General features: G+C 39.5%; 2 protein-coding genes across 4 annotated transcripts; one reads left to right on the top strand and one right to left on the bottom strand.

Annotated features, from left to right (window-relative positions):
• The first annotated feature begins 9,155 nt into the window (after nt 1-9,155).
• On the top strand, nt 9,156-21,689 carry LOC126630742 (serine/arginine-rich splicing factor RS31-like). Of its 3 annotated transcripts, none has more exons than XM_050300906.1 (6): nt 9,156-9,432; nt 19,828-20,307; nt 20,434-20,549; nt 20,696-20,925; nt 21,205-21,300; nt 21,409-21,689. In XM_050300906.1, the coding sequence occupies exons 3-6, from the start codon at nt 20,490-20,492 to the stop codon at nt 21,428-21,430; spliced, it is 408 nt and encodes a 135-aa protein (XP_050156863.1). In that variant the 5' UTR covers nt 9,156-9,432; nt 19,828-20,307; nt 20,434-20,489; the 3' UTR covers nt 21,431-21,689. The 3 variants fall into 3 exon arrangements, 2 of the variants coding, with proteins under 2 accessions (XP_050156863.1, XP_050156862.1); XM_050300905.1 differs by having other exon boundaries at nt 9,156-9,465; XR_007626091.1 differs by lacking the exons at nt 9,156-9,432; nt 19,828-20,307 and having other exon boundaries at nt 20,503-20,549; nt 21,008-21,300.
• A 723-nt stretch (nt 21,690-22,412) lies between these two features.
• On the bottom strand, nt 22,413-23,114 carry LOC126630743 (calcium-binding protein KIC-like). Its single transcript, XM_050300907.1, has one exon. The coding sequence runs from the start codon at nt 22,958-22,960 to the stop codon at nt 22,574-22,576; it is 387 nt and encodes a 128-aa protein (XP_050156864.1). The 5' UTR covers nt 22,961-23,114; the 3' UTR covers nt 22,413-22,573.
• Nucleotides 23,115-26,914: the final 3,800 nt, after the last annotated feature.

Here is a 26,914-nt window from a genome sequence, read left to right as displayed (position 1 = left end):
ACCGTTGTTTACGATTATACCCTTGTGGTACGCCTGGGACCCACTTAGTTTGACTTTTTTGCCCTCGTATTTTATTCGTGAGTTGTGAGTTGTGGCTAACTTTGTTTGCCGTACGCGTACAGCCGTAGAAGAATATGTCCTTCCATTTCTTTTTGCTTTTGTGTTTTCTAAAGGAAAAAAAAAATAATAAATAAGAAACAAACAAAGTTCAACTTAATTCAAAGCAGGATAGTTTTGTTTTTAGTTAATCTCTTAACTAATCTTGATGAATGGTGTCCCCTTTTATGGGATTATGTTTTATTTCCTGTTTGCAATTTTTGTGATCCAATCGTTTACGAGACAACTGAAATGCGTTATTGTCGAGATGGTTCATAAAGTTAAGTTGAAGGTAGAATGTTAAGAAAACTATCTCCAATTGAATCTGTCATCCTCTCTGTTAGACTAGTCATGTGTAGTACCGTTTCTCCAACTGGATCCGTCTATCGATTTTCAATGTCAAGAATCAATATGAAAAATTATGCTAATCTCAGTGACAATTTTGACCAAAAAACCTAACTTCTAATACGTACCGAACATGTACGGTTTTATAGTTAGAGGTGGTAGAAACATGATATTCAACGACTACATTCAAATGTTGTTCAAGTTTCATTGGTGCCCACAAATTAAAAAGAAAAAAAAGGGACAAGTAGTAAAAAAAGAAAAGAGAATTTCGAAGGTGTCTGGTGTGTTATGGGGACAGGGGTGCTAGGCTGGTAAAGAGTTAAAGAAGACCATGCGATGTACAAATCAATGATCGCATTTGCTTTGCTTGTTCTGCAACTGCCTTTTATATTTAATCATATCGTTTCCAATTGTTTAATGTTTGTGTTGTGGAAAGCAAAAGGAAAGGAAACCTATTAATTCAAACAAAAGTTCTTCCTGGAAACTTCTTCCTTTCACCTGCTTCATCCACAGCCTCTGTTAGTCAATTTATCATCATAATTGTTTTTATTTTATTTTAATTTGGTTTTAAGCAAGAATAAGACATTTTTCCTTGAGAAGTAAACATAAGGAAGTGTGTTGCCCAAGCAAGCTAACATAAATGAACTTTTTTTTTAAGTCATTTGTTGGCAGGTGCATGCATGCATTGGTGTGGCTGCTTCCACAATCACAGTATTGTTTTGTTTCTCTTTTGGGGTGCTTAGGGTTAGGCTGTTAGCACATCTGTCTTTTATGGTGAGGTTTTGTTAATTATCAGTCCTTCTGGTAACCATTTCAATTATTTTGTAGAGCTGAGTTGATTTGAAGGTTTAAAATAATTATGGAAATTGTGCTCAATCATTTTTTGTTAAAAAGAACAGCTCAGTACAAGAGATGTCAGATGGGTATATATTCTTTGGTGATCATTAGTTTCTTGATTTGGAGATGATGCGCACCGAACGCAAAAGATTTTAAACTCCAATATGGTCACCACAAGATGCAACTAGAACCAAGAGTCTAGAAGTAAATATGTCACAAATACAACTTAGACCATCGCCAACTCTTGGCTTAAAACCAAAAATTTTTAGCCTGAAAAATTTAGGTTTTAACCCAGAAACAGCTTTTTTGCTTCTACCCTTTTGGCATAACATTTTAGCCCCAGATTATTAAAGAATGAATTTAGGTTTTTTTTTCTTTTTTTTAATTAACATTTAAAAAAATTATGTAGACAACCCTAAATTAATTTTATGAACATTTTAACCTAAAAATATTTAAATTCTGATAAATATTGACAAATCACTAAATCGATACATAAAACTCATGAAACACTATGGAAGAAAATGAAAATCATGATAGAGATGTATAAACACAAAATACATGATACATACAAGACACACATAATACATATGAAGCACATACAAAACACATGATAGAGTTTCGTGTGGATGTTTGAACAAATACATAGGTATTTATAGGTTTTTGGGTGAATTTTGAGTTAAATAATTATTTTTTAATTATTTTAGCCATTGGATTTAAATTTGGGTCGTTAGATCATTTTTTTACTGTTAGATTTGATTATATTCGATTTCAGCCATTGTATTCAATAAATATATAAATATAAAACAAACGAAAAAATTTGAATGTAGGATGTTGGATTAACCAACAGCCAATTGATCTTAGCACCAATTGATCTTAGTAGTTGGTTGAAAAACTACCCGTTGGAATCTGATGCAAGTCGTTGACATGCCCATATGGATGGGGCCATGCCGGTCTGTCCATTTGGAGCGTCGTTCGAATGCACATGTCGCAACCCCTTGTCTGGCGTTCAAGCGCCAAGTTTCACTCTCGCTAGTGGGGCCAACACCATTTTCTAGGCTAAATACTGGCCAAAATCTGGCATTTTTTCAAGTTTTAGGTTCTAACTTCAAATTAGAACTAGGGTTGGAATGGATTGGAGGGAATAGAAGGGAAATTATAGGTTTTAGGCCATGTGTTGAAGTTAGTCTTACGAGTTAATTAGTTTCCATATATATAAACTAGCATATGGGCATACACAAAGTATGTGAGAAAATTTTTTATTTTTGTTTTTGAAATAGAAGGAGAGAGGAAGAGAGTGATAGAGAATGTGGGAGTGGGAATATTTTTTTTTTAATTAGAAATATGTTAGGATTACATGTAGGTAAGGTTTTGAAAAAAAAAACAGCAAAATTTAGTTGTGTGAAATTACATTTATGCCCCATATTTCTTATTCATGTTCTGTTTAATTAGAGGGTTAAACTGGTAATTTCATAGGATTTTGGTTGACAATGAGTGTTTTATTAATTAGTAGAGATACTAGCATATGGGCACACACTAAGTGTGTGAGAAATTTTTTTATTTTTGTTTTTGAAATAGAAGGATAGAGGAAGTGAGTGATAGAGAACGTGGGAGTGGGAAGGGTTTTTTTTTTTTTTTTTTAATTGTTTTTTAATTAGATATATGTTAGGATCACATGTAAGTGAAGTTTTGAAAAGAAAAAAAAACAGCAAATTTTGGTTGTGTAAAATTACATTCTTACCCCATATTTTTTATTCATGTTGTTTTAATTAGAGAGTTAAACTGGTAATTTCATATAATTTTGATTGACAATGAGTGTTTCATTAATTAGTAGAAATATATGTATTCATGCATGGATATCTTGAACGACATCCCAAAAAGCGAATAGGACTAGAGTTGCATGATTTGTTGATTTGGTGGCTGAATTTTGGCAATATATATCGAAGCGACAAAGACAAAGTTCAACCGTACATTTTTATTGTGAAACTTTTTTTTTAAGTTCAATCTACTCTTACTTTTATCCATCAATTGAATAATAACAATTTGAACACACAAAAAAAACATATTTATTAAACTCACACGAGAATAACTATGGTATTACAAATCAAAATCAAATAGCCTATATCTTGTATACGAACTTTTTGTGTATATAAAATCAAATTCACCTAAGCCACTATTAAAAGCTTAATAACATCTTAAATGTTCTATTGACCACCAGGGTGACCAAGAAATGTAATATTATCCACCCTTATATTTGATATCAATGGGGATGATAAATTAATGTATTTTTAATGTTATAATCTCAACCACCTTTGTTGCCATCCACGTCATTAACACATAAAAATTGGTATTTTGGTTAGAAAACACTAATATTGTTTCTTTTTTTTACTGTTACTGTTGATGAGGACCTTTTAACATTTCATTCGGAGGTGCTCCTACCCCTCTTAAATTTCATATCAAAAGTGGACAATAAATTATTGTGTTTTGATTATAATTCCAACCACTATATAAATTAATGTGTTTTGATGTTATAATTCCAACAACTATATAAATTAATGTGTTTTGATAAATTAATGTGTTTTGATGTTATAATTCCAACCACTAAAAGTGGGTATCATAAATTCTTCATCACAAAGTGACCGAGAGAACAAGACTCCTTGTAACATTAGTAGTAGGCTAGTAGCCCAAATGAAACCTCAGCAGGCCACCAAATAGAAGTCGAGTAGCCCAATGATTAGTCAGCAACCTAATTCTCTTAGCACGGAAAGTCGGACAATCTGACGGTATATGTTATAATCTGATTCAACCTTGACCTTTTGCAACAAGGTATAACAATGGAGGATAGGAGTGATGGAGAAGAAGGGAGATGCGCTCCTATTTTTTGGAATAATATTTTCTATTAAAAAATAATGCTTGCCAGACCCTACAACCCATCAGCTATATAAAGTCATACAAACTAAGCCAGCTGGCTTCTTCAGTACACAACCATAAAAGCATAACTAAATTGTAACTAATTCCATGCTTAATACTAACTCACTTATTAAAATGTGATTAAGAAATCACATTGTTTATAGTTCATAACCTTTCCCTCCCTTTCAAAAGACCTTGTCCACAAGGTTGGTTAGCAATCAAAACTTGAACTCCGGATAGCTTGCAGTGAAAGCATCAAAATCTTCCCAGGTTGCATCTTTTCTGGCACCCTCTTCCCATTACACAAGAAGTTGAACTCCAACTGCATTCCCTTTTTTGTATATTCTTCGTTGTAGTACTGCCATAGGCATTTGTTGTTTCAGACCATCATCATGAACAGAGGGCAAAGTAGTAGTAGGAACAATGTTAGGGCCCAAATGTTGCTTAAGACAGCTAACATGGAAAACGGGATGTAACTTGCAGCCTTTAGGGAGCTTTAACTTGTAAGCTACCGAGCCTATCTTCTCCAATACTTCAAAAGGACCATAGAAACAAGGCTGAAGTTTGTGATAAAAGTGAGAAGCTAAGGACTGCAATTGATAAGGTATAAGCTTTAGATATACCAGTTGCCCCTCAACAAACTCTCTCTCGGTTCGGTGCCTGTCAACTTGCACCTTCATTATGTTCCTTGCCTTCTCCAAGTTTGATTTTAGCTGAGACAAAAGTTTATCCCTGGCTATCAAACTTTGCTCCACCATTTCCACTCGTGATGTGCCACTCTCATAAGCTGCAATGTGAGGTAAGGGGTATCCATAAACCAACTCAAATAGAGTAAACTGTGCAGAGGTATGATACTCCACTCTGCCCATGGTAACCAGTGCAACCATTTCTTAGGTTGTGCACTAGTGAAACATCGCAAATATGTCTCCAAACACCTATTGAGAACCTCAGTTTGGCCATCGATTTGAGGGTGATAACCAGAGCTCAGGCAAGGGGTTGAACCTTGAAGTTTAAAGAACTCATTCCAGAAGGAACTCAAAAAGTTAGGGTCCATGTCACTTATTATTGATAAAGGCATGCCATGTAATTTAAAGACATGGTTCACAAATGCTTGAGCCATAATAGAAGCAGTGTAGGGGTGTGCTAATGCCACAAAGTGGGCATACTTGGATAATCTGTTGACAATCACCATTATTACAGATTTTCCAGAGCATAAGGGAAGACCTCCAATGAAATCCATGCTAATGTCCCTCTAAATACCTTGAGGAATAGGCAGTGGTTGCAACAAACCTGGAGGAGCAATGGTTTCATACTTATGTTGTTAGCAAATTATGCACTTAGAAACAATTCTCTTCACATCACTTTTCATGTCTGGCCAATAAAAACCACGCTTAACCCGGTGATATGTCATAAAAACCCCTTCATGTGCCGAAGTAGGAGTAGAATGGTGCTCATTGAGAACCTTATCTCGCCAAATCAAAGTGGGACTGAGCACTATTCTCAATTTATACTTGAGCAGCCCATTATCAACATGGTAGTGAGAGGTGGTTGTTACATATTTAGTTAAATCTTGCACCTTCTGCAGGATCCATTTATCCATCTCATTAAACCTCTTTAATTCATCAATCCATCCCATGTAGGGGTATGAGATAGCATGACAAGTAACAATCATTTCAGACTGGTTATTGGTGTCTCTTTGAGTCTGAGAGGAATCAACTACCCTTGAGAGGGCATCTGCAACAACATTTTCAGAGCCACTCCTATATGGGATCTCATAATCAAATCCAAGCAACTTAGATACCCATTTCTGTTGAAAAGATGTATATGCTCTATTACTGAGGAAATATCGCAGACTATGGTGGTCTGTTTTAATGATGAAATACCTTCCTTGCAAATAATGTTGCCACTTTTTTACAGCTTGCACTATTGCGAGTAATTCCCTTTCATATGTGGAGAGTGCTTGGTTCTTGGGACCAAGTGCTTGACTCGAAAAAGTAATAGGTTTTCCCCTTTGTTGCAGCACTGCCCCTATGCCATTCTCGGATGGTCACATACAATGACAAAGGGTACTGAAAAATTAGGCAATGCAAAGATTTAAGGAGAAACCATAACTTGTTTGAGTGTAAGAAAAGCATTATGAGCATTAGAATTCCAATGAAATCCATCCTTTTTGGTCAACTCATAAAGTGGTTGACAAATTTTGCCATAACTGAGAATGAACTTCCGATAGTAACCCGTGAGGACTAAGAAACCCCTCAACCCTTTTACATTCGCAGGTATAGGCCAGTCAACAATTGCTTGAAGCTTGGAGGGATTAACGGCTACACCCTCTCGAGAGACCACATGTCCTAAATATTCAACTTTGGACTAGCCAAAAGAGCATTTTTGCTTATTCACAAAAAGTTTATGATGTGTGAGTACCTGGAATGTTATTTTTAAATGTAAGATGTGATCCTCCCAAGACTTGTTGTATATGAGAATATCATCAAAAAACATAAGTATAAATTTCCTTAAGTAAGGCTAGAAGACATCATTCATTAGATTATGAAATGTGGCAAGAGCATTTGTGAGCCCAAAAGGCATCACTAGGAACTCGTAGTGTCCCTTGTGGGTATGGAAAGCAGCTTTCTTGATATCTTCTTCACACGTCCTAATCTGGTGGTAACCAGATCGTAAATCAAGCTTAGTAAAGAACCGAGCCCTATACAACTCATCAAACAAGTCATCTATCAAGGGAATATGATATTTACTTTTTATGGTAACAAAGTTTAACTTTCTTTAGTCTATACAAAGCCTTCAAACTCCTTCCTTCTTCAAGACAAGCAACACTGGCAAGAAAAAAAGTTGTGACTTGGACGGATAAAACATGTTTGTAACAACTCAGCCACTGCTTTTTCTATTTCAGACTTTTGGAGAGGCCCATAATGGTAGGGTTGGATGTTGGGTGGTTTGGAACCTGGCAGGAGGGGAATCCGATGGTCATGCACTCGTATTGGTGGTAGAGAAGTAGGAACTTCAAATAGAGGCTTATAATCATGCAATAATTGTTACAAGTCTTGGAGTTGAGAGGGGGTCAACTCAGAAGCCTCCATTGTAGAGCCCTCAAAGGAGTAGATCACCAACCCCAAAGTAGAATTCGAAAACTCTTTGTCTACATTGGGCAGAGAGATGGCATGTAAAGTAGTTAGTGGTTGAGTGTTACTATGGGAGAGTGTATAATGGTGGTCATTCACTATAAAGCCCATAGTTAAAAGCTGGAAGTCCCAAAGTATAGGGCTGATGGTAGATAACCAATGCACACCTAAAACAACATCACAACCACCAAAAGGAAGAGTAAAAAGTGTATGAGCATAGGAATAACCACCCAAAGATATGGGAGCCTCCTTATAACACCCCTGACTCCTCACATTCCCACCATTAGCCACCAGTACTTCAAAAGGTTTGGTGCCCCACAATTTCCAACCAACTTGCTTCACCAACCTGGAATCCACAAAACTATAAGAACTACTCGAATCTAATAAGATTATCACTGGTTGGCTGCCAATGAATCTCCCCACTTTCATGGTTTGAGGTGTGTGTTTGGATAGAGTCCCAAAATAAGCACATTCACTAAGTTCCATGTGTTGTATCTCAACCAACACATCATCAGGTGGTTTAAATATTTCCTCATCAGTACCTAAGAAATCGATCATCAATAATTGATTATGGCCACACTTGTGACCACGAACCCACTTTTCATCACAGAACCAACAGTCACCTCTCTCCCTTCTTTTTTTGAATTTCATTAGGTGAGAGTTTCTTAAGTGGTAAGTTAGGAAGCCTAGGATGTGTAGCATTATTGGGAGTAGGAGGTTGTAAAGGGGGTTTATACTGAGGGAATGATTTTTGAGAACCAGATTTAAGTTCAGCATACTTAGTATCCAATTGAATAGCTATAGAAATAGCCTCATAGACAGTGGCAAGGCGTTTCAATTTCACATCTCAATTCCTTCTTCAAACCACCTAGGAAACAACTCTTAAGTAGAATCGGACCAACATCAGAAGTTCGATTTGCAAGCCTACAAAACTCAGCAATATAATCCTTGAGAGTACCTGTTTGACGGAGTTTGAAGAGAGATTCAGTGCAATCTTTGAACTCTGAAGGTTCGAATTCAAGGCAAAATGCAGTGGTGAAATCATCCCAGCGTGGTGTAGTAACCAAACAATCCATCCACCTAAACCATTGTAACGCCTCGCCCTCCAAATGAAAAGAGACTGTCACCACTTTTTTATGCTCCGCAGTGCCATAGTAGGCGAAAAATTGCTCGGCCTTGTAAATCCAAGCAATCAGATCATCTCCATTGGTGAATATGGGAAATTCGATGCAATGTTGGAAGTTTTGCCGATGGTGGTGTCTACCGTCATAGATCTCACGTCGTGGAGTGCGGATGAGCTTCCATTCGTTAGGATCTGGAAGATTTTCCATGAGCGGAGCTGGACAACGATCGGGATCAGAGGTTAAACTGCAATTCCTTCCCCCATAAGATTGTTCACGACGAAACTGCTCAAAACAGATTGCGAGCTTGGCGTCTAGAGTATCAGAGAAGGAAGATTGCAAGGAAACAAAAGAAGCTTCGAGAGCAGCCATGTGCTCTTCCATGACTGTAAAACGAGATGTGGTAGTGTGTCTGGGCATGCACGGAAGGGAAACTAGAATCGACATTGGTTGATACCAATGTTATGACTTGATTCTACCTTGACCTGTTGCAGCAAGGTATAACAATGGAGGATGGGAATGATGGAGAAGAAGGGAGCTGCGCTCTTATTTTTTGGAATAATATTTTCTATTAAAAAATAATGCTTGCCAGACCCTACAACCCATCAGCTATATAAAGTCATACAAACTAAGCCAGCGCCTTCGGTACACAACAATAAAAGCATAACTAAATTGTAACTAATTCCATGCTTAATACTAACTCACTTATTAAAATGTGATTAAGAAAATCACATTGTTTACAGTTCATAACAGTATATGCGATTAAACGGTCCTCGGTTAGATAGGATTCGCTTGAATGAAAGCCCAACCTTACCCTCTCCATCTTCTGACCATTCCTGTATCATTTGGGGATTTTTCGGACTGTTTGTTTCGGTGCAATTTGCATGAAAATAGAAACAATGAGGCCGATTTTCGTTGGCAAACTAGGCAATCGGAGCTGGACCGGTTGTTCTATAAATACGGAAGGGTCGAGCGTGTCGATATAAAGTCTGGTACGCCGTGACTTGTTTTGACTTGTTTATAAGGTAGAATTTAATGATTTATGTTAAAGATTCAATCTTTTTGTTAGGTTTGATTTGTCGAGTTAGTGATTTTGTCCTATGGGATTGTGTGTCTGCTGGCTGTGGATCATTCAAGATTTCATGTAATGAATTGCTCATGTCGTGGTTTTACGGGTGTGTTTGATTTTGATTTTATCTGTATTTACCCTTTTGTTTCTTCCTATGATTCATCAATTCAATGTCGAGACTGTGTCTGTTTGATTCAGGCCGACCGCTCCGTCTGCCTGGCATGGTTGTATCTAATCATTTGTTCTGATAAACAGAGACGTAGAGTTTGGTGTAAAACTTGCGCTTGTTGGTTATGGATGTATGGCTACTTTTGTAGTTTGGATATCCTGTTTGGATCAAAACTTGAATTTTGGGCTCAGGAAAGGGGCTGGCCCAAAGGGATGCCTAAGGGACAGTCGGCCTAAGCCCAGCCAAAGCCCAGAAACCAGAAAATGGGCTTTCCTGACTTGGTGCAGCTCATGAAGACCACTTGCTCACCTACCCAAAAGCCAAGTGGTATAAACTGACCAGCTATATAGTCCATAAAGTACTTTATAATGGCAGAACAAGTAATATAGCTGATGAGTCACTGCCTCTCAAGTTGCATTCGGGCAAGGCTGCTGCTACAAGAGGCCAAGCTGAGTTATCTATAAAAGAAGAAAGAGAAATCAGGATTAAAGACACTCAAACAAACAAATAAATGCAAGCACAAACTCTATTCAAAGCTAGATTTGCCTTCAGAACGAAGCTGTAGTCAGCCCAAGCCTTCATCCCTCTCGGGACAAGCCTTCACTCAAACCCTTGTAATAGCTCTGCTACCCTGTTCAACCTTGCTGTAGTATCGATTTCTCTTTGTAAAACTCTTTTCCTTATCTCTCCCTAAAAGCTCTTAGACCCTTGATAAGCCACAAAGATAGGAACCTGCAAGACAACCAGGCTTGCCTGACAAGGCTAAACCTTGCCCGACCTTCTTTGTGTTTTTGTCTTTTCATTCATTAGCTTAGCAATATGTTGTATACTTCCAGTTGTATTCAAGTTATTTCGATTAAGATGACGATTAAAAGAATCTCTGAGTGCTTGGATCCGATTTGAATATATCTTCATTGTTCAAACAAGATCTAAGTTCTAAGCCCTCGGGCATATACATTTGATCAGTTGAAAGTCCTTGACCTCAAGGCATAAAAAAGAACCTTATATGGACTTAACCCATCCATGATAGCCCTTGATAAACAAGAAGTCCGAAGTTACTTGGGGCGCAAGTAATCGACCTATCCCTTAGTTTTATTTCTATTATATTATGATTATCATAGAACGCTTAAGCATGGAATGGATTCTGATAGGAAGCCTCAAGGCCTACACCTAAGGCCCCACAAAGGCATCTATTTGGATTCATTCCATTCCACGGTCTGGAACGTTTGAGTATAAGAACGAATTCTGATGGGAAGCCTCAAGGCCTACACCTAAGGCCCTACAAAGGCACCTATTTGGGTTCGTTCTATCTCTTAGATTCGGGTAATCAGAAGTATAATAGTTGTAAGGCTCCTGCAATCAATCGAATGCATATTATATGTTCGAGCACTGGTTTAGTTATTGATGGGAAGCCTTAAGGCCTACACCTAAGGCTCCACAAAGGCACCTGTTATAACTAACACGGTTTCTCGGGCATATATATATATATATATATACACACACACACACACAATTAAAACGCGATATCCATTTTACATCTGCCATGCTAAAGATGGCAGTGGCACGCTTGAGTACTTAGAAGTTAATTTTGATTGTGAGCCTTAAGGCCTACACCTAAGGCCCCACAAAGGCATCTTTCAAAGTTAACACTGTCATTCTCTTCCAGCCTTGCCCGACGAGCCTTGCCCGATAGGCCGTGCCCGACGAGCCTTGCCCGACAAAGCCCTACAGTGAAGTAGAAGCCCGACAGCAACCCTCAACCGGCGCCAACCTCCTGGGGAGCTGTGCGCTAGTCGGCCAGGAAACGTTCCCGACGGAAATTCCTGACGCGAACATAGTTTTGGCACGCCCGGTGGGATACATTTGATCAGTATATGTCAAAATGCCAGAAGATTTGCAAACCACGTTGCTACAGATGTTGCAAAGATGGAAGAAAGCCTCCACAGGCTCCAGAAAAGAAACAGACTTGGTTCCTCCCGAGGGAAAGAGACTTAAAACCAGCCAGCCAGAAGAGTTGGTGGTAGACAAACATGCAGTTCTCTTCTCAGAGGCCCCTATGAATATGATCAGTATGGCATGGGCTGAGAAGGGAAAAGAAAAAATCACAAGGGAAGTGGAGGAAGGAAGACTGGCTAAAAAACCTACAGGAAGGGTAATCAAATCGCCCGAATATCCAACAGCAGCCATAATCAAGGGGATGGTTATGTGTAGTAAGTGCCAATGCGAGTGTGAGCTCGAAATTCCCCCATCTGGAATCCTCATTGATCATGAACTGATCAGGAGGAAAGAAGAAGATGAAAGGAGGAAAGCCCACGAAAAGATCAAGCAGGCTACGAGAAGAGACATTTCCCGAAGCGTTTTTCAACGATTAGGAGGTGATTCTCAACCCAAAACTTTGTCAGAAGTATTTCGAAACCATGAAGCTTCTGAAGAGGCAGAAGATATGGAGGCCAAAACACGGAGGAATGCAGATCATCCTCATTATGGCCATATGGGGAAGGAAATCAAGAAGATTGATGGGATAACAAATCCTGTCAGAAAAGGAAATCCTACCCACCTCGGGCGAAAATGGTACGTAGTCGGAAAGAATGGACAGCCTACCAAACAAATGGGAGCCTCCATGGTCAGAAGAGTTCAAAGGCAGCACAAAGTCTACATGAATTCCCTAAAGACCCCCGCAACATCTGAAGCCTCCCAAAATAAAAAATCGGAGAAGACACCATCTGGGGGAAGTAGTCAACTCCGCTGGAGAAGTAAGAAAAAGGTGGAAAATACCAGTAGCAAGACAGAAGGCGAGGGGAATCACGTGCCGTAGAGCCAACACCCTGGGAAGTATAGGATCTTGAGGCGGGCTCAGGAAGATCTAATCATGGTACCAACTCCTGAATGGAAGCCGGATGGAACTGTTTCGTCTGAAAGGAGACCACCTTCTCTGCCATTGGTAGATCCTTTTGGTGAAGTTCCAAAGCAAACGTTGTATGCCAGCATGGATCAACAAGAAAGGGCACTGGAACCATTACTTCCAGTATATGCGATGACTTGGTTGGATGAATTCATGGACCAGATTGGGGGCAATAAAGAAGATCTGCCCGAGCCTAGTAATTTTCATATCAACATGGCGTATGTATTATCCGCCATGTTTGGTGCCAGACCTGATCAGCCCGTTACTATGGAGGATGATTACTTGATTACTGAGCCAATGATGGCACATGTCAATGTGGAGGTAGTTGAAGAAGGAGCGTCGGGCAAGGCTGAATCCACTGAAGCGTCCAAAGATGGTCCTTTCAGGATTTATACAGACGAAATGGTGTTTAGCCGCCCGAACATCTCGTTGGCCAATCATCTGAAGCCCATATATGTTGCTGCTCATTTGGAAGGGGTGCCCTTCAAAAGAATTTTAATTGATGGGGGCAGCTGTTAATGTGTTACCATCCAAGCAAATGAGGAAAATGGGAAGAGGCACGGGGGATCTTATTCCTACAGACCTCACAGTTTTTAGCTTCTCATGCGCTATCACCAAAACTCATGGGATATTGCCTTTAGAAGTGGATTTGGGATCTAAACAGATCATGTTGGCATTCTTTGTGGTGGACTGCACCTTCACTTATGGAGCCTTACTCGGAAGAGATTGGATCCATCAAAGTCTAACCATACCCTCCACTCTTCATCAACAAGTGGCTGTTTATCATGAAGCAGGCACAGAAGGACCAGGCTTTTGGGAGATGGTAGAGGCCGAATCACGGCCATTTTTCCCCACAGCTAATGTTGCGGAAGCAAGTTTCTACAACCCCAACGTAGGAATCTTGAAGTGTTCAGGAGCTGATGAGAACGGCCGCCCTACCAAGGTGACGGCCCAAAAGCTTTTGGAACAAGGAATGCTCCTTACTAGAGAGGAGTGAGATAGACCTTGTATCCTCCCAAATCCTCTACACCATCAATGACTGAACAAAAGAAGAAAGATCAGGTAATGGCAGTCAGATCCCTGATTAAAAGACTGTTGGTATATGGGAAGGGAAGAAGGCAAGAAATGGAGCTCTTGGACAAGGAAGAGCAGAAATGGCAGGTGGGAACTTCAACCAGCCAGCATGAAAGCAAGGAGGAATCTTGCAGAGAAGAATTGGAAAGGGCCATTCAAATGGCCGAGTGCATTTATGACCTAGATGGGCCAGATGACTTGCCCGAGAGCCCGGAGCTAGTCGAATTTTTGTGTGCAAAACCAGATAAACCACCACCAGAAGTCCAGGATCCTCTGGAAATTATTGATCTAGGGACAGAGGAGGATCCAAGACCAATACAAATTAGTGGTTTATTGGGGGTTGATGATCGGGCAAAGATTATCTGCCTTTTGCAAGAGTTCAAAGATTGTTTTGCTTGGCATTATACTGAGATGCCAGGTTTAGATTCAGCCTTGGTGGAACATAGATTGCCCATCAAGGAGGGATATAAACCTGTTAAGTAAGCACCACGAAGGATGTCAAAGGAGATAGAAGAAAAGGTCAAAGAGGAGATTGAAAGGCTAGTAAAAGCTGGCTTTATCAGACCAGCCAAATATGTGGAGTGGTTGGCCAACATTGTACCCGTTTTAAAAGCTGTAACAAAAGCATTACGATGTTGTGTGGATTATAGAAAAATTAATGGCGCTACACCAAAAGATGAGTATCCCATGCCCAATGCCGATTTATCCATAGATGCAGTAGCAAAACATAAAGTCCTATCTTTTATGGATAGGAATGCCGGGTATAATCAGATAAAGATGGCTCCAGAAGATATACACAAAACAGCTTTTAGGTGTCCCGGTCATGTGGGGGCATATGAATATCTGGTCATGCCATTCGGGCTCAAGAACGTTGGTGCAACTTACCAAAGGGCAATGAATGCCATCTTTCACGATCTGATTGGCCAGAGCATGGAGGTATACATCGATGACATAGTGGTGAAGTCCAAGACAGAAGAATAGCATCTGGAAGATCTCAGACAAGCATTAGCAAGGATGAGGATCCACAAATTAAAGATGAATCCAAAGAAGTGCGCGTTTGGAGTAAGAGCGAGCAACTTCTTGGGATTCCTGGTGCATCAAAGAGGTGTAGAAGTGGACAAGAACAAATCTTGGGCAATAATGGAGTCACCTTCACCCACCAACAAGGTGCAACTCCAGAGGCTACTGGGCAGAATTAACTTCTTGAGGAGATTCATTGCTAATTTAGCAGGCAAGATCCAGCCGTTGACTCCTTTACTAAGATTGAAAGATAAAGAAAACTTCGAGTGGGGACCACCACATCAACATGCCTTTGACAGCATCAAGGCCTATTTAACTTCTCCACCAGTGTTGGTGCCACCTCAAAGGGGAAAACCCTTGAAGCTGTATATTTCTGCCTCAGAAAAGTCAATCCGGAGTTTGCTAGCCCAAAATAATGAAGGCGGGAAGGAGCATGCAGTGTACTACCTCAGTAGAATTCTGACTGAGGTAGAAACAAGATATTCCCCAGTAGAGAGATTATGCTTGGCTCTATATTTCACTGCCAGTAAGTTAAGGCATTACATGTTACCTTGTCACGTGCACATCATCGCTAAGACAGATGTGATAAAGTACATGTTGTCAAAGCCAATATTAACAGGAAGGATTGGGAAATGGATTCTAGCATTATCAGAATTCAGTTTTCAGTACGTACCCCAAAGGGCAGTCAAAGGCCAAGCAATTGCTAACTTCCTGGCCGAGCACCAAGAATCTCAAAGTGAGGTAATCAATATCCCCGGAAGCCTGAAGGTCACTAGCATTTGGATCCCGCCAAGAAAACATATCTCGGGCAAAGAAGAGTGGGTCCAGCAAGAGATAAGAAGAGTGACTGGTCTCTGGATCACTCATTGGAAGCTGTATTTTGATGGATCTCACACTCAGAGGGCTTCAGAAACGGGGATTGTGATTGTAAACCCTCAAGGGGTTTATCATTATTACTCATTTCTCCTGGACTACCAAGGAAATACTAATAATCAGGCAGAGTACGAGGCCTTAATAATTGGTCTGGAAATCTTGATGGATCTGAGGGCAGTAGAGGTAGAGGTCTTTGGGGATTCAGAGTTGGTAATAAACCAGTTAAATGGGGAGTTCAAGTGCAGACATATTACCATGGCGGGGTATTACTTGGCGGTTACACAATTACTGAGTTTTTGGGATTCTGGGATATCAGTCAATCATGTTCCTAGGGGATCCAACTTAGCGGCCAATGAGATGGCACAACTAGCCTCAGGAGTGCCAATACAGGAGAGAATATACGGGATAGATGTCGAGATCCAAAGAAGAAACCTTCATTCGATCTTAGAAAGGGGATTCAGTCTAGACATAATGGTGCTAGAAGCCAAGATAGAAGATTGGAGGTCATCTATCATTCATCATTTGAAGGATCTCTCTTCGCCTACAAGTAAGAAGGATAGACAGCAAACAACCAAGTATGTCTTATGGGCGAAGAACTTGCTAAGGAAAACTCCATATGGGTTACTATTGAAATGCTTGGGCCAAGAAGAATCCATGAGGGTAATGGCCGAAGTACATGAAGGAGTATGTGGAGCACATCAGGCTGGAACGAAGATGAGATGGCTGCTTAGAAGGTATGGTTATTTCTGGCCCGACATGGAAAAAGATTGCAAGTCTTATGCCCGAGGCTGTGAAGAATGTCAAAGGCACAAACCTCTCCAGCATATACCCTCGGTACCTTTAAATCCAGTAGTCAAGCCTTGGCCCTTCAGGGGATGGGCGATGGACTTCATCGGGTAAATCTATCCAGCTTCTAGTAAAGGGCATACTTTCATAATTGTAGCAACGGATTATTTCACCAAGTGGGTGGAAGCATCAGCAGTAAAATCCATAACTTCAGCCACAGTCAAGAATTTTATCGAGACCAAGATTCTGCACAGATATGGGGTGCCCGAAACTATAGTAACGGATCGTGGGCCATCTTTTATTTCAAAAGAAGTTGAGGAGTTTGCAAGTAAGTACAAAATAAAGATGATCCAGTCCAGTCCGTACTACCCTCAATCAAATGGCCAGGCAGAAGCCAACAACAAGATCCTGGTCAACATTATCAAGAGAATGGTGATAGATAGTCCAGAAAAGTGGCATGAAAATCTGGGGAACACTTTGTGGGCATACAGAACTTCCAAGAGGGCAGGAACAGGGACAACTCCTTATGCTTTAACTTTCAGGCAAGATGCAGTGCTCCCCGTGGAGATCAATGTAAGTTCTGTAAGAATTCAAAATCAATTTGGGTTACATAGTGAATAGTACATCGAGGCCATGTGTCAAGGAATTGAAGACTTGGATGTAGCCCGAATTGAAGTTTTGAACCAGATTCAAGAAGGAAAGCAAGCCGTTGCCCGAGCTTATAACAAAAAGGTAAAGATGAAGTCTTTCAAGGAAGAGGATTTAGTCTGGAAGACAGTCCTCCCTCTAGGAGCTCAGCTCAGGGGCTTTGGAGAATGGAGCCCGACATGGGAAGGTCCTTTCATTATTAGTCGCGTTTTGGATAGAGGAGGATACTACTTGGCGGACCTTGAAAGAAACAGGCAGAAACATCTCATTAATGTTAAATTCTTAAAGAAATATTGTCCTACGTTGTGGGATGTTAGAGATTGTTATATTGAAGATGATGCATGGTAAAGCAAGCTTCGGGATATCGATGTGCAGTGTATATTTATCAATCATTCAAGAAGATGGAAAGACAAGAGTTGCTGATATAATGTATATTTCATTTCGACAAATTGGTGAAATTTACAAAAGATTCAAAGCCGACGTATTACAATCAATTCTCTTTTTGGAGGCAATGATATCTTCAGCTGATTTTCCGATGTCTTCATGGATGGAACCCGATCAGGTGATCGGGTTGTGCGGCCAAGACACGTCTGGTAGAGGATCCTCAATCAAGACTATCACCATATGTGATGGTGAAGCCCGATTTATCACGGTAGCAAGCAGGAAAGCAAGCCTTCGTGAGGAAACCGCCTGACCAAGGGTGTTGGAGATAGCGGGGTGTTCGACCAAGGGTGTTAGAGATAGCGATTATTTGATGAAAACTCTTTTTCTCACGGAAAAGGAATTTTAGGAAACTCCACTTAAAATATGAAGAACTCATTCCACAGTTTTGGGAGGAAACTCAGAAAGAAGAAATACTTGGAGAGAATGAAAGATCGAGTTCGATGATGGTTTGTTAAGAGAGCTGACATTTATAAAGAATACTAGAGAGTAGTTCAAGGGTTGCGAGAAGATCAAGAGACTCCGGGTACCATTAATTTCATCTAGAAGACACAAGTTCCAAGGGCAAGGGTGCAACCGCATGCAGCTATTCAATCAATATTGGCGCCTGGAATTCCAGGCTAAATATCAATTGAAAGGGGCACTGTTTGGATCAAAACTTGAATTTTGGGCTCAGGAAAGGGGCTGGCCCAAAGGGATGCCTAAGGGATAGTCGGCCTAAGCCCAGCCAAAGCCCAGAAACCAGAAAAGGGGCTTTCCTGACTTGGTGCAGCTCATGAAGACCACTTGCTCACCTACCCAAAAGCCAAGTGGTAAAGACTGACCAGCTATATAGTCCATAAAGTACTTTATAATGGCAGAACAAGTAATATAGCTTATGAGTCACTGCCTCTCAAGTTGCATTCGGGCAAGGCTGCTGCTATAAGAGGCCAAGCTGAGTTGTCTATAAAAGAAGAAAGAGAAATCAGGATTAAAGACACTCAAACAAACAAACAAATGCAAGCACAAACTCTGCTCAAAGCTAGATTTGCCTTCATAACGAAGCTGTAGTCAGCCCAAGCCTTCATCCCTCTCGGGACAAGCCTTCACTCAAACCCTTGTAATAGCTCTGCTACCCTGTTCAACCTTGCTGTAGTATCGATTTCTCTTTGTAAAACTCCTTTCCTTATCTCTCCCTAAAAGCTCTCAGACCCTTGATAAGCCACAAAGATAGGAACCTGCAAGACGACCAGGCTTGCCCGACAAGGTTAAACCTTGCCCGACCTTCTTTGTGTTTTTGTCTTTTCATTCATTAGCTTAGCAATATGTTGTATACTTCCAGTTGTATTCAAGTTATTTCGATTAAGATGACGATTAAAAGAATCTCTGAGTGCTTGGATCCGATTTGAATATATCTTCATTGTTCAAACAAGATCTAAGTTATAAGCCCTCGGGCATATACATTTGATCAGTTGAAAGTCCTTGACCTCAAGGCATAAAAAAGAACCTTATGTGGACTTAACCCATCCACGATAGCCCTTGATAAACAAGAAGTCCGAAGTTACTTGGGGCGCAAGTAATCGACCTATCCCTTAGTTTTATTTCTATTATGTTATGATTATCATAGAATGCTTAAGCATGGAATGGATTCTGATAGGAAGCCTCAAGGCCTACACCTAAGGCCTCACAAAGGCATCTATTTGGATTCATTCCATTCCGCGGTCTGGAACGTTTGAGTATAAGAACGAATTCTGATGGGAAGCCTCAAGGCCTACACCTAAGGCCCCACAAAGGCACCTATTTGGGTTCGTTCTATCTCTCAGATTCGGGTAATCAGAAGTATAATAGTTGTAAGGCTCCTGCAATCAATCGAACGCATATTATATGTTCGAGCACTGGTTTAGTTATTGATGGGAAGCCTCAAGGCCTACACCTAAGGCCCCACAAAGGCACCTGTTATAACTAACATGGTTTCTCGGGCATATATATATATATATATATATATATACACACAATTAAAACGCGATATCCATTTTACATCTGCCATGCTAAAGATGGCAGTGGCACGCCTGAGTACTTAGAAGTTAATTTTGATTGTGAGCCTCAAGGCCTACACCTAAGGCCCCACAAAGGCACCTTTCAAAGTTAACGCTGTCCTTCTCTTCCAGCCTTGCCCGACGAGCCTTGCCTGACGTGCCTTGCCCGATAGGCTGTGCCAGACGAGCCTTGCCCGACAAAGCCCGACAGTGAAGCAGAAGCCCGACAGTAGCCCTCAACCCGCGCCAACCTCCTGGGGAGCTGTGCGCTCATCGGCCAGGAAACGTCCCCGACGGAAATTCCTGACGCGAACATATCCATTGCTTCTTTTGGCAGCCGCGAGTTTGCAATTTTTTGGACCAGGTTTTTAAGTGTTGCTTTTGGCGCAGGAACTTGTCTACTAAAGGAAAATGAACTGAGCTTCTTGCCAACATCACTTCCAGATTTCGAATTGAGGAAACCGTCCTGGTTGCCTGCTTCTCTACACTCCGTTCACAGGTAGCAACATTCTGCATTTTCTTCACTCGATCATCCGTCACTCACCCACTTCATCGCATAACGTTGCCATTTCACAAGAATTGTCCTGGTGGGGTCATTTCCTTTGCCATGCCCACCACAAATCCACCACTGTTCTTAGCGGATTAATGAAATCTGGCCATGCCTTCAATCACTGATAATGGGGATCTTTGATTTTGTCGTGCTATGCCTTCCATTACGGAATTTGTGCTCTCTGAATGGCGAAGCGTTCTTAGCAATGATTCAGACCTGAAATTTTGGATTAAAACCTTTAGTATGCTACCATCATGATTTAGTTCTTCAAGCAACGCCTCTACCGCCTTATATCTATCAAGTCCCTCGTGTAAATGCAGGTGTTGTATTTACTTTAGTTTGTGCCAGGGTAAAGATATATGAGGTTGATGTAGTAGCTTATGAGTGAGTTATATGCTGATGCTTCCTTTGGTCTTTTCTGCGTCTGATTTTTTCCTCTGTTTCAGGTTTTGCTTTTGTCTATTTTGAGGATGAACAGGATGCTGAAGACGCTATCTGTGGAATGACAGGCGCAGGCTATCTGTGGAATGACAGGCGCAGGCTATCTGTGGAATGGGCTAAGGTACGATTATCCTTTATTTTTTATAATCTCTCTCATTGTATTTTTTTTCTATATCGACTCACAAGTCATACAGTGTATTTTTTGGTAGTATATATAACGGGTCTTAAGATCTTAACCTATAACGTATTAACAATTTAATTTATCAGGGTGAACGTGGTCGCCATCATGATGGGTCTAAATCACTGGCAAACCAGAGGCCGACTAAAAGTTTGTTTGTTATCATCTTTTATCCCGTCCACACCAAAGTTCGTGATATTGAAAGGCACTTTGAGCCTTATGGGAAGGTGCTTCATGTCAGAATTCGTCGGAACTTTGCATTTGTGCAGTTTGACACGCAGGAAGAAGCTACTGAAGCTCTTCAGGCTACACATTTGAGGTTAGTAATATGTTTGTTTTCTCAACTCATTTGACTAGAACGCTGAGAAACTGAGGCAAAATTATATCATTGTTGCGGCAAGATACTAGACAGGGTTGTCTCTGTGGCGTACGCTCTGAGAGACAATAGTGAGAGAGGTGATGTCGAGAGAGGTGATCGCTATTGTGATAGCCCTCCTAGAAGGGGCAGTTACGGTAGGCATGGTGATAGTCCTTATTGGAGATCACCAAGTCCTGGTTGTCGCAGGCGCCCAAATCCTGATTACGGTTGTCCTCGCAGCCCTGTTTATGACAGGTACAACGGTCCAGTGTATGACAGGCGCAGGAGTCCTGAACGTGGAAGGAATGCAAGTCCTGAATACGGCAGATACCGCAGGTATGTTTTCATACCACGCTGTTCATTCTCTATATGCAGAGATTTCAATTGCTTGTGAGGTTGATGTTATACCATTTCAGTTTGTGATTTATCATTTACTGTTTGCAGTCGCTCGCCTATCCAAAGATGAACGTGAAGTCATCTGATGCAGTAGTGAGCTCATCGTTAGTTTCGCTATATAGCTTTTAGGTACATCTGTAGAGGATGAAACGATAGTACTTAGTTCAAGTTGATGTTATTATTAAGTTCAAGTTGCTCTCTAGGGTTGAAATAATAGGAATTTAGTTAGATTTCTGCTGGAACACATTGTCTTGAGTCTCTCGACTCATCTCGCATCTGTAATTTATCCCCTCGTATGGAGAAATCAGATATTTGATGGACGTGACTCAGTAACTGATAGGAAGCTTCGTTGCATTCTGAGCACTTCTTCCACCATGTGCAAATGGAGAGATTCTCTTTTGCAGCTAATACGTAGCCCCGATGGCGTCTCTAGTTCCAGCAAATGCTTGTCATGTGTTGTACCAACGGTTCAATAGATATTTGCCACGTGATGTCTCTGGTTATACAAAAGAATCGTGCGAAAATGCCACACAAGTCATAACTTTGGTGGTTCAGTAGTGGCTTTTCCCTTTGGACCCATATGCCAACCCTTCGCCTTTTGCCTTTTGCACTCAGGAGATTCGTATGCTGACAAACTAAATCGACAATAAACTGTATATAAATAATAATACACAAATGAATATCAAAGTGTAAAAATCGAACACACAACTTAATGTGCATGAACAAGTACTCGTAACCGCTCAGATCTATTAATTTTACAAAAGAACAAATACAGGATTCCATAAGCATCATGACAAGTATAAGAAATTATTTTGTCACTGTTTGCTCCTTGTGATCCGGCCAAGCATCCCAAGTTGCAATGACTGGTCCATTTGGTCTCATTAGATTATAAATTATGAGTTGGCAAATGGGATAACAATCCCTTCATCATGATCTTGTCCTCTTAATTACACTATGTAATCCAATCTAACAATTTTAATAAAACATTATTAACAGTGCCCTGCAGCCTTGCCAAGTTTCTTAAAAAAAAAAAAAAAAAAAAAAAACAGAAATTAGCTAAAATGATCAGAAATTAAATTCCAATCGTTTAACTGATCGAAATTAAATTTCAACAATATACCAATCGACATAAGTGATCAAATATCCACGACATATATTGGAAAAACATATCATTCTGCAATTGAGATATAAAAACCACTGGAACTCTACAACATCAAAGTTGATCAGAAGACTTGTTGAGTTCTTGATCAAGTGCTTTCTCAAGCCATGTCTCAGCATCTTCCATAATCCCAGGACTAAGCCTCACCATCAGTATACAAAACTCAGTCTCACTGAGTGCACCATCTCCATCAAGATCTCCTTCCCTAACCATTCCTTCGGCATCCTCCTTGCTCATCCCCTCCATCCCGAGAAGCGCTGAATTCTTCTTCAGGCTCTCCGACGTGATCAGCCCCCGTTCGGGGTCTGCCAGAAGCCGGAAACCTCCACATAACTCTGACACAAACGTCTCCACGTCCAGCTTCTCCGCCATGACTGGCAGCAAGTCTTGGTATTCAGTTGGTGCTGTGGACTTCCTTGAGGTGTTGCCCTTGTTTTCCATGGTTTTTTGTATTTTAATGTGTAGTGGAAAATGCGATGCAACAACAAATAACAAGAGGATTTTTGCAGAGCTATGGGGATTGGAAGAATATATATAATGTTTTGGCTTAAGGTATATATCTTGTTTTTTTGTTTTTTGTAGAGTTTACATCAATACAAAATGCATCATTGGTGTGTGGAATTTATTGATATTAATTTGCAAGATGCCTAGGCTACGACTCTCTCCCAATCTTAGCCACCCATTTGGTTAGTTATTGCCTTTATGTTTATGATGCCCTATCCACACAAATTGGAAAAAAATCTCTTCGTCTAATTGTAACACTGTCACATGATGTTACTAATTTATGTGTTATAATATGAATAAAAATATGAGTTTTTTTTTAGAAAACCTTGACAGTACGAGAGAATTTTATTGATATCGAAAAAAATGTACATCTAGTTAGGGGAACATAAACCTAATATCTCATAATACAATAAAAACGAATTAAAAAATACATGAAAAAGAAGGAGGGCATAAACTTTACCCGTCCTGAAACAAAAATAACAAAGATACAAAGAAAAGAGGAGGGACATGAAACCTAATTCTTATAAAACCGAACCTGAAGGTGTAAATTTGCAAAATAGAATGAAAAACATCACAAGGTTAAGAAAAAATATTTAAAAATATGAATAAACAACACCACATGACAATATAACAGTCAGACGCAAAAACGTTTGCAACCTTATGATGTTGAAAGTAGATCAAATGGACGGTTGATTTATCAAGGAACAAGACATGTGAACGGCCTAAAAGTGTTTGAAATTCCAAAGTCAGACGTGGTGCAACAATTTGATATACAACGTGATCACTGATCTTGATTTCTATTTGTAAATTTTAATTTTATGAGGTTTAAATATTTTTTTTATTCGAACTTTCTAGGAAGGTTCTTTGTGGTGGGGGAAGAGGGGACCTGTGTGGCTAAAACGTAATCTTGAAAAATGAGAGAATAGCTTAAATTGTCCGTGAGCTTGGCTTCTATGAAGCTTCCTTGTCTCTCTTATCAATTGATTTGTTTGGATTCTTCTACTTTGTTTGATCTGTCAATAACAAATATCTGCCGTCCAATTTTATTTATTTATTTATTTTCTTCCCCACTAGTAAGCCAATTGAGAGAATAAGCATTAAGCACAACCCACAGCTGTAGGCCGGTAAGAGTGATAAACGTGGGAAGGTAGGACGTGAGCAGGTTTTTTTTATCGAAGAAGAGTGCGAATGTCGAACTCTAATTGTGAAAGAGATGAGCATGTTGTTTTAGAAAATGAAATGGCAAAAGTCGATCTCTAATTGTGGACGTAAGATAAAACATTGTACCTGCTAACGTTGTGGACTTCTAAAGCTAATAGACGAACAACAGAGTATGAAATGATCCACAAGAACATTTGGAGCCACATAAAATATGCTTATAGTTGACATATTTTTTGCATGTTTACCATTCTAAGGGTTTCATTCTCTATTTTATGTGTGCATGTTTATCATTCTTTTTCCAAGGAAAATTAATGAAAAATGCTTCAAAACTTTGAATTTAACCAAAAATCATGTAATAACTTTATTTAATAGTTCAGACAAAACTCATTATCAAACCAGCCCAATAAAACAAGCCCAATCAAAGTAATTTATCCAAGACAAAAAAAAAAAAAAAAAAAAAACCTATGAAGGGCTTAAAATACGTTGGCCGGTGGCTAAAATGCGTCAGGGGTCAGACTTCATCTTCCTCTTGTAAAATCGAGCCCACTTATCTCAAAAGTGGTCCATCCACTCATCGAGAAATTTTTCTAGGTGACAGGTACATTGACTGAGATGGAGTTCCTCTCTAGTTAAATAATGTCATGTATCCACCCACTTTTGTTTAATAAAAACCACTGAAAAAAACAAAAAAAAAGTTTCAATATTTCTGTAATACGAATACATACGTCAAACTCCTACATTCTCTCTTAGAAATGGCTGATACGACTTTTTGATAAGCTGACGAACAAATATGAAAGAACGTGTTTTATTTCCCTCCAGTTGTTCACATATACCATTAGGGGTAATTATGGCAAAAATTATTTTATTGCGGGTTGGGCTTAGTTAGGCCCGTCTTTTAAATGTTTTTAGGGCTAGTATATGAATAGTTTTGTCTTGTGGTTTTTGGCTTAAAAAAAAAGTTAATTCAAACCCTTTTCTTTAAAGCTCCCTTCTTTTTAAGAGTTTTATCACAAATAAAGTCTTATATATAGCAAAATCATCAATTTGGTCATTTAAGTTTTAAACTCATCAAATTGATCTTTTATCTATTGACTTACTCATTAATGTTGTCCCTACCATCCAATTCTGTTAAGAATTTCATTAGTTAGCTGACTTGTCATGCATATGAGCCACAAAGTCAATAATATAGTGCCACACTGGTTGACAAAAAATAAATAATAATTGAAAAATAAGATGAAATAACTTAGGAGGGTGTATTTAATTAGGAATTTAAATAATTTTAAAAGAGTTTACGAATTCATATGCATTCAATCAAGATCTTATATGAATCCATAGAAGTCCAAGGTTATTCACTATTCAATCAAGATTTTAAAGTAATTTATAAAACTCTATAGTAAGCCAAGCCTTGCGAATATACATGCACTTTTTTTGAAACGGACTATGCCTCATCTCAATTCTTCCAAAGAGAATTGTTTGCAGGGAAAGCTTCTAGATAGCAACCCACCCTACTCCAAAGGGCTGACTATAACCTAATTAAAAGGTCATTCAATGAGGTCATGACCTGTTGGATTTATTCCGATGTAAATCAACCTTAAATGGTCTACAACATATAATAAGAATGCAATATTGGAGATTAATGTAGATGTTGTGATTTGATTTCCTAAAGATATCAATCTTATATTAGGTGTCTTGTAATACAAGTAAGATTGATAAAGTCCTTGATTTTATGTGATTATGATACCTAACTGATAGGCTAAAAAAGTGGGATTTGGGATTCCTTTATGGATGAAACCTTAATACCTTAGCCCTTATAAATACTAAGGTCCCTGCAAACCCTAGATACACAACAAACGCTTCCCATAAAGTAGTTGTATCTGGATAGGTGCTTTGTCGAAGACTTTGGTGTTGCCGCATCCTACATCATTCCGCTTAGTATTCAATGGCTATTGCTTCACAATCAAGTTAGCCAACTCCTTGTTTGTGATTTAATTATATAACCGCATAAAGTTTACATGTGGTATTAGAGCCATCGGTTATATGATTAAGACTTGTTAAGTTGAAGGTTGATTATATAATATTTTCATGAACTGCAGTTTTGATTTTACATTCAAATTGTGATTGCACTTGGCAACACCACCACGAACCTCCATGAAAACTGTATACTTGCGTATAATTGCTTGTACACGGCAACACCACCGTGTTGGATTACTTAGTGGAATTCGAGGATTATTAATAGGTTGTATAACCATTATGGCATGAATCTGGGCAAACTTCATCAAGAATAGCAGCAAGTCATGGATCAGTCCTATAATTATATAGGAATTTGGAGAAGCATATAAATATATGTATATCGTGCTATTATGTAAAGTGTTTTTTGCTATTACTTTCTTTTGATCCTATAAATTGAAAGTGTGACTTAAATATAAAAATCAAAGATGGAGGCCGCACAGTTAAGAGGTTGTCGGTGTGGCGGCACTGTCATCCCAGTGAAAAGGCCCCTATGGTTAGCTTCGCTGTTTACGTATACATAGGAAGACACTTTCTAGAGGAGAGAATGAGATCGACTTAATGCACTTATCTTCCACACCATCTTTAATGCCGCACATTTGGGTCACAAGCCCATGTTATTGTGTATATTTACCCAGTTAAATATAAAAAGTATGGATAAAATCAAAGACTGGACTAGTTGGTTGCTTCTGCAAAAGTATGGCTAATATATACAATTATAAT

This window comes from Malus sylvestris, chromosome 7 (genome assembly GCF_916048215.2).
Source record: "Malus sylvestris chromosome 7, drMalSylv7.2, whole genome shotgun sequence".
Lineage (NCBI taxonomy): Eukaryota > Viridiplantae > Streptophyta > Magnoliopsida > Rosales > Rosaceae > Malus > Malus sylvestris.
This window is presented reverse-complemented; position numbering and strand designations above follow the sequence as displayed.

What these genes read in the sequence shown, in the direction of transcription:
- LOC126630742 (XM_050300906.1), top strand. Translation starts at nt 20,490, where the DNA reads ATGACAGGCGCAGGCTATCTGTGGAATGACAGGCGCAGGCTATCTGTG. An exon ending in CTTCAGGCTACACATTTGAG is followed by an intron (nt 20,926 to 21,204) that starts GTTAGTAATATG and finishes TTGTCCTCGCAG; the next exon opens with CCCTGTTTATGACAGGTACA. An exon ending in GAATACGGCAGATACCGCAG is followed by an intron (nt 21,301 to 21,408) that starts GTATGTTTTCAT and finishes TACTGTTTGCAG; the next exon opens with TCGCTCGCCTATCCAAAGAT.
- LOC126630743 (XM_050300907.1), bottom strand. Translation starts at nt 22,960, where the DNA reads ATGGAAAACAAGGGCAACACCTCAAGGAAGTCCACAGCACCAACTGAA.